We start from the raw sequence: 12,199 nt of genomic DNA, 5'->3' as shown, positions 1-12,199 counted from the left end.
CTTTCGTCTCTATTTGAAAAAATTGCTTTCTTCCTACTCAGCCTCCTGTTAGAGGACACTGAAGAGGAGGAAGGTGATTTATGTAGAATCTGCCAGATGTCATCGGCATCTTCTACCAACCTCTTAATAGAGCCATGCAAATGCACTGGAAGTCTGCAATATGTTCATCAGGAATGCATGAAAAAATGGCTGCAGTCCAAGATTAATTCTGGTAAGGTAGACCTTTTTAGAACAAGTTCTTCTCTTGATTAAATGAAAGATGTGTTGTTGGAATGACTAACTATTGCAGTAAAAATCATACAATCTTGGGAAGTCATTTGATTTGTTGAATGTGCAAAACAGTTGGAGACAAACCAAGAGAAGCATGGAAATTCTGAAAGTGTACCTGGCAATCCTAGTTTGTCTTTTATACATGTAATTTTCAAAGTACCCCAAAATGCTTGGAGATTTGATTCAGTTTCTGGTGTTGCTTGGATTTACTAGTAAGATGGTATAACTACAATGTATTTTTTTCTTTGTTAAAATACCTTACATTTTGATGTTTTCTTCAGTAGTATGGGGGGAGAGGTAGATACTCTGGAGGGTAGGGATAGGTTTCGGAGTGACCTAGACATATTGGAGGATTGGGCAAAAATAAATCTGAGGTTCAACAAGGACAAATACAGAGTCTTGCACTTAGGATGGAAGAATCCCATGCACTACTACAGGCTGGGGACTGACTGGTTTAAGCAGCAGTTCTGTGGAAAAGGACCTGGGGATTACAGTGGCTGAGAAGCTAGATATGAGTCAAGAGTGTGCCCTTGTTGCCAATAAGGCTAATGGCATATTGGGCTGCATTAGTAGGAGTGTTGTCAACAGATAGAGAGAGGATTATTCCCCCCTGTTCAGCACTGGTGAGGCCACATCTGGAGTACTGTGTCCAGTTTTGGGCCCCACATTACAGAAAGGATGTGGACAAATTGGGGAGAGTCCAGCAGAGGGGCAACGAAAACGATTAGAGGTGTGGGGCAAATGACTTATGACAAGAGGCTGAGGGAACTGGGTTATTTAGTCTGCAAAAGAAAAGAGTGAGGGGGGATTTGGTAGCAGCCTTCAACTACCTGAAGGGGGGTTCCATAGAGATTGGGGCTAGGCTGTTCTCAGTGGTGGCAGATGACAGAACAAGGAGCAATGGTCTCAAGTTGTTGTGGAGGAGGTCTAGGTTGAATATTAGGAAACACTATTTCACTAGAAGGATGGTGAAGCATGGAATAGGTTATCTAGGGAGGTGGTAGAATCTCCATCCTTAGAGGTTTTAAAGCCTGGCTTTACAAAACCCTTACTGGGGTGATTTAGTTGGGGTTGGTTCTGCTTTGAGCAGGGGGTTGAACTAGATGACCTCCTGAGGTCTCTTCCAACCGAATCTTCCATGATTCTATAACTTTTTAATGACTTTATAACAAGGCACAGTATCGCAGAGTTATAAGTATTTTGGAACCCTAGCATTCCTTAGTGATATCCAATCTGCTCAAATGAATGCCTTGTTTTAAGGAATACTAACAATGTTCAGAATAGCTATAGCTTTAAACTAATTGTTTAGCTGCAGAGCACATGAAAGTGAGAATTTGGGAAATCTTTCAGAAAATGGGAATGTCCACATCTTTAAAAGCTGGTATTGCAGTCCAAAAAAATCTGTTCATTAAACAACTTCAGCACTTAACAGTTTTATGCTGCTTTTAGGTATTGGCCTATATATGTGGACGGCATTGAGATTAAAACTGGTTTGGGGGTTTTGCTGAGCCGTCATAAGAGGCATATAAGAATAAAGCAAGTAAACTTTGACAAAAGAAAAAAGTCTATTGTTGGACCGTAACCCTGTAACAGATATTCCCTACAGTGACTCCAACAGTATTGCCGTCATACTTCCTTTTTGTTTAATCTTGCTATGTAAAATAAAATTGAGTCAGGCACTTAGACCAAACATCTAGCCTTGAATATATGATCTGACTCTTGTTTTGTTTCCATAAGGTTCTTCTTTGGAAGCAGTAACTACCTGTGAGCTGTGTAAAGAGAAGTTGCATCTTAATCTTGAGGATTTTGATATTCATGAACTCTATAGGGCACATGCAAATGAACAAGTTAGTATATTTTGCCTAATTTGGTAAGTGTCTGTCTAGTGCTGGAAGTACAGTTTTTTTGTTTTGTGTTTTTCTTTTTTTTAAAGAAAAATTGGTCAGATACCATGTACAGAATATAAATTTATTTAGGCCATATTCTGTCCCCTGTCTAAGTGGAGCAAAATAAATGAGAATTGGCTGCAGATTCTCAACATAGTCCCTAGTAGGCATAGACCCAATATAGATTCCACCTTGTAGTCTCTGTTTTTAGCAGTTACTCTGCTTGATTTATCTGAAATAAGTTTATATGAACCTAGAAATACTAGTATGAACCTAAGATCAAATTCCAGATGGATTCAAGGTGGTAGTCTAGCTTTCTGCATACTTAAATGTCCACATTGCATGCATGACACTATTAAAGGCCCAAAAGCAAGCTATTCCGATGGTTAGGAAAGATAGAAAATGTGGCAAAAGACCACCATGGCTTAACCACGAGATCTTGCGTGACCTACAAAATAAAAAAGCGTCATATAAAAAATGGAAATTAGGTCAGATTACAAAGGACGAATATAGGCAAATAACACAGGAATGCAGAGGCAAGATTAGAAAGGCAAAGGCACAAAATGAACTCAAACTAGCTATGGGAATAAAGGGAAACAAGAAGACTTTTTATCAATACATTAGAAGCAAGAGGAAGACCAAGGACAGGGTATGCCCACTGCTCAGTGAGGAAGGGGAAACAGTAACGGGAGACTTGGAAATAGCAGAGATGCTTAATGACTTCTTTGTTTCGGTCTTCACTGAGAAGTCTGAAGAAATGTCTAATATAGTGAATGCTTACGGGAAGAGGGTAGGTTTAGAAGATAAAATAAAAAAAGAGCAAGTAAAAAATCACTTAGAAAAGTTAGATGCCTGCAAGTCACCAGGGCCTGATGAAATGCATCCTAGAATACTCGAGTTAATAGAGGAGGTATCTGAGCCTCTAGCTATTATCTTTGGGAAATCATGGGAGACGGAGATTCCAGAAGACTGGAAAAGGGCAAATATAGTGCCCATCTATAAAAAAGGGAAATAAAAACAACCCAGGAAACTACAGACCAGTTAGTTTAACTTCTGTGCCAGGGAAGATAATGGAGCAAGTAATTAAAGAAATCATCTGCAAACACTTGGAAGGTGGTAAGGTGATAGGGAATAGCCAGCATGGATTTGTAAAGAACAAATCGTGTCAAACTAATCTGATAGCATTCTTTGATAGGATAACGAGTCTTGTGGATAAGGGAGAAATGGTGGATGTGATATACCTAGACTTTAGTAAGGCATTTGATACGGTCTCGCATGATATTCTTATAGATAAACTAGGAAAGTACAATTTAGATGGGGCTACTATAAGGTGGGTCCATAACTGGCTGGATAACCGTACTCAGAGAGTAGTTATTAACGGCTCCCAATCCTGCTGGAAAGGTATAACAAGTGGGGTTCCGCACGGGTCTGTTTTGGGACAGGCTCTGTTCAATATCTTCATCAACGATTTAGATGTTGGCATAGAAAGTACGCTTATTAAGTTTGTGGACGATAGCAAACTGGGAGGGATTGCAACTGCTTTGGAGGACAGGGTCAAAATTCAAAATGATCTGGACAAATTGGAGAAATGGTCTGAGGTAAACAGGATGAAGTTCAATAAAGATAAATGCAAAGTGCTCCACTTAGGAAGGAACAATCAGTTTCACACATACATGGGAAGAGACTGTCTAGGAAGGAGTATGGCAGAAAGAGATCTAGGGGTCATAGTGGACCACAAGCTTAATATGAGTCAACAGTGTGATACTGTTGCAAAAAAAGCAAACGTGATTCTGGGATGCATTAACAGGTGTGTTGTAAACAAGACACGAGAAGTCATTCTTCCGCTTTACTCTGCGCTGGTTAGGCCTCAACTGGAGTATTGTGTCCAGTTCTGGGCACCGCATTTCAAGAAAGATGTGGAGAAATTGGAGAGGGTCCAGAGAAGAGCAACAAGAATGATTAAAGGTCTTGAGAACATGACCTATGAAGGAAGGCTGAAGGAATTGGGTTTGTTTAGTTTGGAAAAGAGAAGACTGAGAGGGGACATGATAGCAGTTTTCAGGTATCTAAAAGGGTGTCATCAGGAGGAGGGAGAAAACTTGTTCACCTTAGCCTCCAATGATAGAACAAGAAGCAATGGGCTTAAACTGCAGCAAGGGAGATTTAGGTTGGACATTAGGAAAAAGTTCCTAACTGTCAGGGTAGTTAAACACTGGAATAGATTGCCTAGGGAATTTGTAGAATCTCCATCTCTGGAGATATTTAAGAGTAGGTTAGATAAATGTCTTTTAGGGATGGTCTGGACAGTATTTGGTCCTGCCATGAGGGCAGGGGACTGGACTCGATGACCTCTCGAGGTCCCTTCCAGTCCTAGAGTCTATGAGTCTATGATAAAAACGCTTTACAACTCCACGATTTCTAATTATCTTTGTAGACAAAGTGAAAAATTTCCCCCTAAAATTTGCTATCCTGCTGCTTGCCCCACCTAGACAAAAACAAAAATGGGGCCCTGAAATAGTCACTCACTGCTTAAGATATCAGCATACTTAAAAAGGAACACGAACACACTTTGGGTGTGCATATAGTGTATTTTTTATTACTAGACACATAAGTATCATACAGATGGCTACTAAGAAAGTACAAAGTTTTGTTCAAAGGATTTTCCTACACTTTTAGCTTGGTACTTTACCTTTGTGAATATAGTACAACCTGAGTTATGTGAATAATTTCAAATAACTTAAATTTCCAGTAATCTGGAAATTTCATAATTGTTGAATAAGGAGGACATGACCCGATTTATGCATAGTAAGAAAACTGAAAGCTGAGGTTTGCATTATGTGTACTCTGAATCATATCTCAACCCAGACACCTATGTGGATGTACCAGAGGAAAAATCAGATACTTTTAAGTAACTATAAGAATCCAGTCACTTGGGGCCAGATCACAAATGTACTATTTGCATCGGTTAGCAGATACTCACAGGAGTAGTCTAATTGAAATCAGTGGGACTATGCCTGGAGTAATTGCTTGCTGGTGGGAGTAAGGGATTTGCAATTTGTTCCTAAGGAACTGACTCTTTTAAAAAACTGTTGCAACACTATTGTATGCGGTATAGTTATAGACTTTTCAGTCCCAGGAGATTAGAGACACAAAATAGGTGAGGTGGTATCTTTTATTGGACCACCTTCTGTTTGTGAGAGAGACAAAACTTTCAAGCTTGTCTTTCTCACCAGCAGAAGTTGGGCCTGTAATTGCTACAATAGTCATTTCAAGTTCTTTTGTATTACCCTACTTTAAAACCTTTTCTCTGCCATTAATCATTAACTATTGAAAGTTAGTTTTCCCCTCCCCCTCCTTTACTAGATGAAGTTGCATACATTTTTCCTGTTATCTTTCAATAGCTCTCTCCAGTTGGGAAAAGAGAGGTTAGAGGGCATTTTTGCTTTCTGCTATTCAGCACTAAAGTGAGCTAATAGTTTTGGGATCTATGAAAAGGACTGCTTAAGCCATAAAAAGCCCTGATCCTCAAATCTTTGATCATAGACTACTCTCATTGACTTCAGTGCAAGTTCTTGTGTGAGTAAAATCTGTTTGCATGAATAAGAGTCTTGAGATCAGGCCTAAGCAGTTATTAGTTATGATTTCATAATTACTTGGAGCACTAAGATCAGAATGTAGTAGGAGATAGTTTAAAGCCTCTGCATCTGTCATCCTCCCTCAGCATACTACCATTGAAACTTGACACTGGTATGCTTTTCATATTGCTTATACAAAAAAGTTTGATTTGTTGAATTTTTCTTCTGTCCCCTTCAAGGCAGACTATGAATTTATCAGCTCTGGTCTCTACCTTGTAGTGTTATTACACTTGTGTGAACAACGCTTTTCTGATATGCTGGGAACTGCAAGTGAGGCCAGCACACGTGTCAGGGTGAGTGTCTCATTTTGTGGGTGGCATTGCTTGCTTGTATAAACATTCAGGTTATTTGGTGAGTTGTTACCTTGCTATGCTCATACACTTAACAGCTCATTTCCTGTGTACTTTATTTTGTAACCTCTAAAATGTGGTCATATAGTCTAGCATAATGGGGCCATGATTTTAATTGGGGCTTCTAGGTGCTACCATAGTACAAGTAATAATGATAAAAATCATAGTTCCTGTCTTTGTGAGAATTGCATCATGCAGTATTAAAATAGTCTTGTCAGCAAAATACACTTTTATTAGTGGTTAAAAGAAACAGGGCATTGAATATTTTAGTGGTCTGGTATGATAATGAAAACGGGGAGGGATAGCTCAGTGGTTTGAGCATTGGCCTGCTAAACCCAGGGTTGTGAGTTCAATCCTTGATGGGGCCCACTTAGGGATCTGGGGCAAAAATCAGTACTTGGTCCTGCTAGTGAAGGCAGGGGGCTGGACTCAATGACCTTTCGAGGTCCCTTCCAGTCCTAGGAGATAGGCACATCTCCTACTATTATTATAGTGTATTCAAAAAGTCAAAATTTAATTTCACAGAAGTCTTAGAGAAGTCTTAACTGGAAAAAATCTGATTACAAAATCTCCAATTGTACAAGATGTACAATTCCAAATATCAAAATCACAGATGTACTCAACCAGTCTTAAAGATACCACACTACACTAATATCCCTTTATTATAGTACTAGGGCCTGAACCGGTAAACCCCCATCTGCAGGATTTGGCCCTCAGTTTGCACTTCTGTATTACATTGTAGCTTGTCAATTTAGAGTGCAAGTCAAGAAATAACTGGAGGAAACTCTTACTAGTCATATGATTGGATATTTATCCTAAAATTGGTGCTCATTTAGGAGTATAATAAACGATGCACTAGTAATTCAGTACCAGGGGAAATCTTTCTTTGACCGGAGTCTGATGCAGCAACCTAGTTATATAGCTAGAAGCTCTTTGATATCCTATAATGGAAAAAAGCTCTTTAGCAAATTAGCTATTGAAAAGCTAGTCCTTTTAACAAGAAGCAAAACTGTAGAAAGTGTGAACTTATTCCATGAGACCTTCAAATGACCAGCACATGGCCATGTCTGGTTTTGGTGTTTCAGATAGTATGCCTAGACTTAAGCATTTGGGGTAGGGAACTTGTTGGCACTAATCTCCTACTGCACAGGGTCATGTACATTTATGGTGCTATACATATAAAGTATATTCTTATCACTACAACTTTCAATGTATGGTGTATTGAATGTGGTTCTGAAGGCAGCTATAACTATAATAATTAGTAAATTTTAATTGCTATAAATCTAGGTTCAGATTTTCAATGATGCCATGGGATTTGTATACCCCATTTTCATGAAAGTTAATGGGAAACAGGGCACTCAACTCCCTCAGAGCTTTGAAAATCTCCACCTTAATCTTTTAAAGCATTGAAGTTATTAGTGACTTCTTTTATTGTATTTTAAGCCTTCTATTTACTATAGTTTGCATAGGTTCTTTAATGTAGATTCTGACCATCTAGTCAAGTGCGTTCTACTTCCCCATAAAATCCCACTATATTCAGATTAATGTAGATGAAACTAGTTCACGTAATCAAGTAAACATTACTCATTAGATCAATTTATATACTGAGTTGCATTTAGAATAGATAAACTAAAAATTACATTTTGTAACTCTAGGAACCAAATAGTTTTTATTAAAGTTTTTCCCATTTCCATAACTGACTGTATATTTGACTCTTAAATGAGACATGTCTTCCAGAATATAGAGCATGCACATGACACCATTGACTTCACTGTCAGGATTCTTTTTGACACAGTGGAGATTCACACTTCCAGTTGGTATTACACAAATAGTCTGATACAATGTGCCTTATTTTTTTAATAACTTAATCTTTGTACTGATGGTTTATGCTGATAAGGGCATAGTGACTCCTTTGGAAAGGGCTTTGGGGTTAAAGGCATAAAATGCATTTTTTTTTCCTTAAAGAAGAAAGCAAACCTCTGTGCTAATTTGTTGCAAATTTCTGCAGATTATTTTTGCAACATTTAAATTATTTTCTCTTTACCTTGTTTCTAGTTTATTAACCTTGCAAGAACTCTTCAGGCACATATGGAAGATATTGAAAGTAGGTGGCTTTTCCTTTCTAGATACGTTCAGTTTCACTTCAGGTTAAACCAGCATAGGGAAACTACACTGAAAATAATCCTGCTTGATATAGAATCAAACACAAATGCTGAAGCTGGCTTGTGAGTTTATACGGCAGTGCCTGTTTCATCATGTAACACTGGAAGGGTGTTGGGAGTGAATTGGCATCTAGATTAAGGGCTCAGATTAGCTTTCCTAAATGTTTATAGTCTGTTGGGGAGTGGATTTTTTTTTTTTTGAGACCAGTAGGACTATCCTCTGTAATTGAAGCCTGTGCATAACAGTACCAAGATTCTTTAATTATTCAGATTAACTTGTCTTCATTTATTGGAGTAATTAGTTCCCAAACTGTAGTTTGTGGTCACTTGGTGATGACCTGCAGCCTGTTCCCTTTTTATAGGGGTTTTGTTAGAGGAAGGCAGCTTAAATTGCATTTGAGACTGCTCAGGTGATGCACATCGCTCCCTCTCCGGCTCCCCTAACCTGAACCATTTTGGCTATGCCTCTGTCAGCACCTGCTTCTGTGATACACACTGGTCAGTTGCAAGACCTCTAGCAGAGTGAAAGTATAGCGACTGGGTAAATTTTTCACTACCTCATTCCTGTGCCCTGGGCTACGGTGGCAGAAGCCTGTGTAGCCTAGTGCTTAAACTTGCATGGATCTAAATGTTGTCTTTTGCTTGTTTGCTACGTGTAGACATTGGAAAGATATGGATGACTGCTTTGATTTGTCAACCTCAGTGTATGGATGACTCTTTTTATAGAAAAATGGAATACAGGTCATAAGGCATGAATATGATGATTTCCATCCATGAGAGGAAGTGTTTGAAGTACTATAGGGATAGTTCTTTGCTTGTGCTGCAGGACACAAATTATGATTTAGTTTCATGAGCCTGAATGCATGACTTCATATGGTAATGGTCTAGTTGTTAGCTAGCTAGTATTTTTCTAAAACAAAGGTGACCAGAATTTTTTAAAATAACTTATTCCTTGTTTAGGTAATTGTGTTCCTTTTATAGAACAAATGAATTCTGGAATGAGCCTTGTTTCTCCTTGAGTTTGATCTGCAGAGAATTTGACAGATGATTTATCAGTTGGCATAAACATTGAGTTTGGGAGTCTGAAATTGTGCATTAAATATGCTCTCCCTCAAGTCTTTATAAAATAATTTAGTTTTTGAGGGGAAGGGGAGATTTGAGGCCAGACTTCCCTTTTAACTTAGGCTTGGCACAATTGAATTTAAATTGGTAGTCCATCAGTAAATGTTGAATTTACCTGACACAGAAATCAATGGAAAAAAATGTCAATCAATAATAGCAGTCTGTGAGTGCAGGTTTCCTACACCCACAGGGATGTGGCATCATTGGTGTGCAGAAAGCCCTCTGCAGCCCCACGGTAGTGGCCCGGTTCACTCACTCACACTCTCTCTCTCTCTCTCTGGGCGTGTGAGAGTTGTCCCCAGAAAAGAGGTGTTCAGCAGTGGGTGACCTCCCCCACTCTTAGGGGCTTGTCTTCCTCGCTGTAGTCCTGGCCAGAAATATCTGTTCAGTCCCACCAGCACCACAGCCTTCCCTGCACCCTCGGCTTCCAGGGATCCAGTTTCCCCAACAATGCAGGGAATCATCTGTAGCCCTGCTGTGAAAAATGTATTAAACTGATAAAATCGGGGGAGGGAAGGTTAAAAATAAATACTGATTGAATTTACAACCAAAAAAAAAAAAAATTGAATTGTCACAGCTACTTATATTGCAGCTATTCATGAACAATTTGTTCCTGCATGCAAGTAGATTTATTCAGGATGGTTCAAAAGTTCTTACACTGACATCTTAGTTTTCCATATAGATGATCCTATCTCCCACTTTAGTATGAAAAAAAGAATTTCAGCAAGTATGCTATAACATAGCACTAAACAGTTTAGGGCACTTAACAGTAAAGGAAAAGTAGTTATACAATTGCATTGCTCACCCAAAAAGTGGTTGCACTTCTGTGGTGGTGGAAGATTCCTGTGTGTACACACACATTTTAGAGCATGTCAGGATGAGTGTTGCATAGATATACGTTACTATTTTTTTTCAGGTTGCAAATGGGTATTCTTTCCTCTGTGTCCCTCTCATGCAGCCCTATATAAATTTCTACCACAATTTTCTATAGCACATAGTACTAGAGAATCTCTGAAAACTAGGAAAATTGTTACTTCGAAGCAAAAATAAGTGACACAGCATGGCTGACAGCTTCATAAAACTATCAGTTTTCTAAAGTATCCTCTCTGTTTGGGATAATGAATCTTTTTAGATATTTTAGAAATACCTGAATATACTTTGTTCACTTTGACTTTTTTCATCCCCACAACCACCACTGCTATGGTGTTTCCCTGCCATAGCTACTGGTGTTAGTCACCATAAAGAAGGGCTAGTTTATACTCAGGCTTAAGCAGGTACAGGTGTTTGGGTTTTTGTTTTTGTTTTTTTTGCCAATGGCAGCTGCATGTAATGTTGGTGATACATTTTTCTAGGAGCCTGCATTCAAACTTGGAAAATCTTGCATTTTAACATGCATTTGAATGGTCTGATTCTTGTGATAGAAAATTCTGAATTTTGGTATTATAAATTAAATCTCTTCTATTCACATTTAAACTAAAAGCCATTTTAATTCTACATTTTACAGACCTTTAAGAAGGCTTTTGATTGTACTATATTGTTCCAACAGCTTCAGAGGATGATTCCGAAGACAGTGATGCTGGCAGAAGTTTTGACACTGCTTAATGCTGCAAGAGCCAAACAGAAGTGCTGCAAAGATGCTGAACTAGCAAGAAAGTACCATCAATATGCATTTATTTTTTGCTCTCTTTAGTAGAAAGCGCATTGAATATTACTATAATTTTTTTAAAGCATTACTGAACTCAATCTGTTGCTGCATACCAGAACATAAACAGTGAATCTGAAAACTATTCAGCAAGGTGTGCAAGAGTTAGATATACCACGCTGTATCCACTTTGAGATTGGATCTTATGCCTTGTTTTGAAAAAGTAGATTTTAAATATTTAAGGAAGTCATATCTCCCTTTCTATTAACGTCTTACTGTAGTCAGATTGCTGGATTGGTCTATCAAGTGTTTCTCCTATATTGGTAATTGTGTGTTTTGGGGTGGCGGGACCCATGTACTTATAGCATAAATTTTCCTTTTAAAAATGCTTATGTTGTAGTTTCTTATAATCACTTGCTTCCAGTGTTAACATAGGATGAATGGGTACTGTAAAACTACAGTGTTCAGTTTCCAAATTTTATTTGAAGAGTGTTAAACTCAATAGCAATAAGAACTTGCAAGGGGCTTATACTATTAAGTGTTAATGATGGCTTTTTTTATGTACTTGGAAATTTGAGATTATATTTGATATTATGTGGATATTCCATTAAGGAAATATTGCAGCTGTAAACTCTCTTGCATTTTGGCATTCCTGGCAGAAATGCAACTTGATAGGATTTAAAATCTTAATTGACCTGTTTAGTTTAAAAACCTTTTTTAGATCCCACATTCACTGTTAAAGCACTGGTTATATCAATGTGTTTTCTAGTGTTGTCACTTCTTTATAAATAAAGATGATGCATAGAACCACGCTGGAATGTTCCTTTTTTAAACATGGGTAACTGTAGAATGGTCTCCCTAAATTTAACATGGTAGCAAGATCTGCACATCTCACCTTGTAAGTCTGGTAACATATAGACTGTCTTAATGTTCTCTGTATAACCTGGGGAACAATTTACTGGTATAAAAAATAATACCACTCTGGGAAGAAGTTAAGAATGTATATGCAACCTGTCATGTACAGAAAAAAGAGCCTTTCTGTAGGATACTTAAAATTATCTAGGGTCAGATCCCTACCTAATTTTTTTTTTTTTTTTTTTTTACAGCTGCATTTGGTTAGACACATCTGTCA

General features: G+C 38.1%; 1 protein-coding gene across 9 annotated transcripts in view; it reads left to right on the top strand.

Moving 5' to 3' along the window:
* MARCHF7 (membrane associated ring-CH-type finger 7) overlaps window positions 1-11,874 on the top strand; it is a 36,704-nt gene extending 24,830 nt beyond the window's left edge. For 4 of the 9 annotated variants that reach the window (XM_050969231.1, XM_050969226.1, XM_050969229.1 and 1 more), the window contains 4 exons: window positions 42-211; window positions 2,008-2,117; window positions 5,971-6,084; window positions 10,972-11,874. In XM_050969231.1, the coding sequence (XP_050825188.1) occupies window positions 42-211; window positions 2,008-2,117; window positions 5,971-6,084; window positions 10,972-11,115 (538 nt within the window). In that variant the 3' untranslated portion in view covers window positions 11,116-11,874. Of the gene's footprint in view, window positions 1-41; window positions 212-2,007; window positions 2,141-5,970; window positions 6,085-8,196; window positions 8,246-10,929 lie in introns of those variants that run through there. The other 5 variants (XM_050969227.1, XM_050969230.1, XM_050969228.1 and 2 more) reach the window with 4 other exon arrangements.
* The last annotated feature ends 325 nt before the right edge of the window (window positions 11,875-12,199 follow it).

The sequence above is a fragment of the Gopherus flavomarginatus genome, chromosome 10 (genome assembly GCF_025201925.1).
Source record: "Gopherus flavomarginatus isolate rGopFla2 chromosome 10, rGopFla2.mat.asm, whole genome shotgun sequence".
NCBI lineage: Eukaryota > Metazoa > Chordata > Testudines > Testudinidae > Gopherus > Gopherus flavomarginatus.
This window is presented reverse-complemented; position numbering and strand designations above follow the sequence as displayed.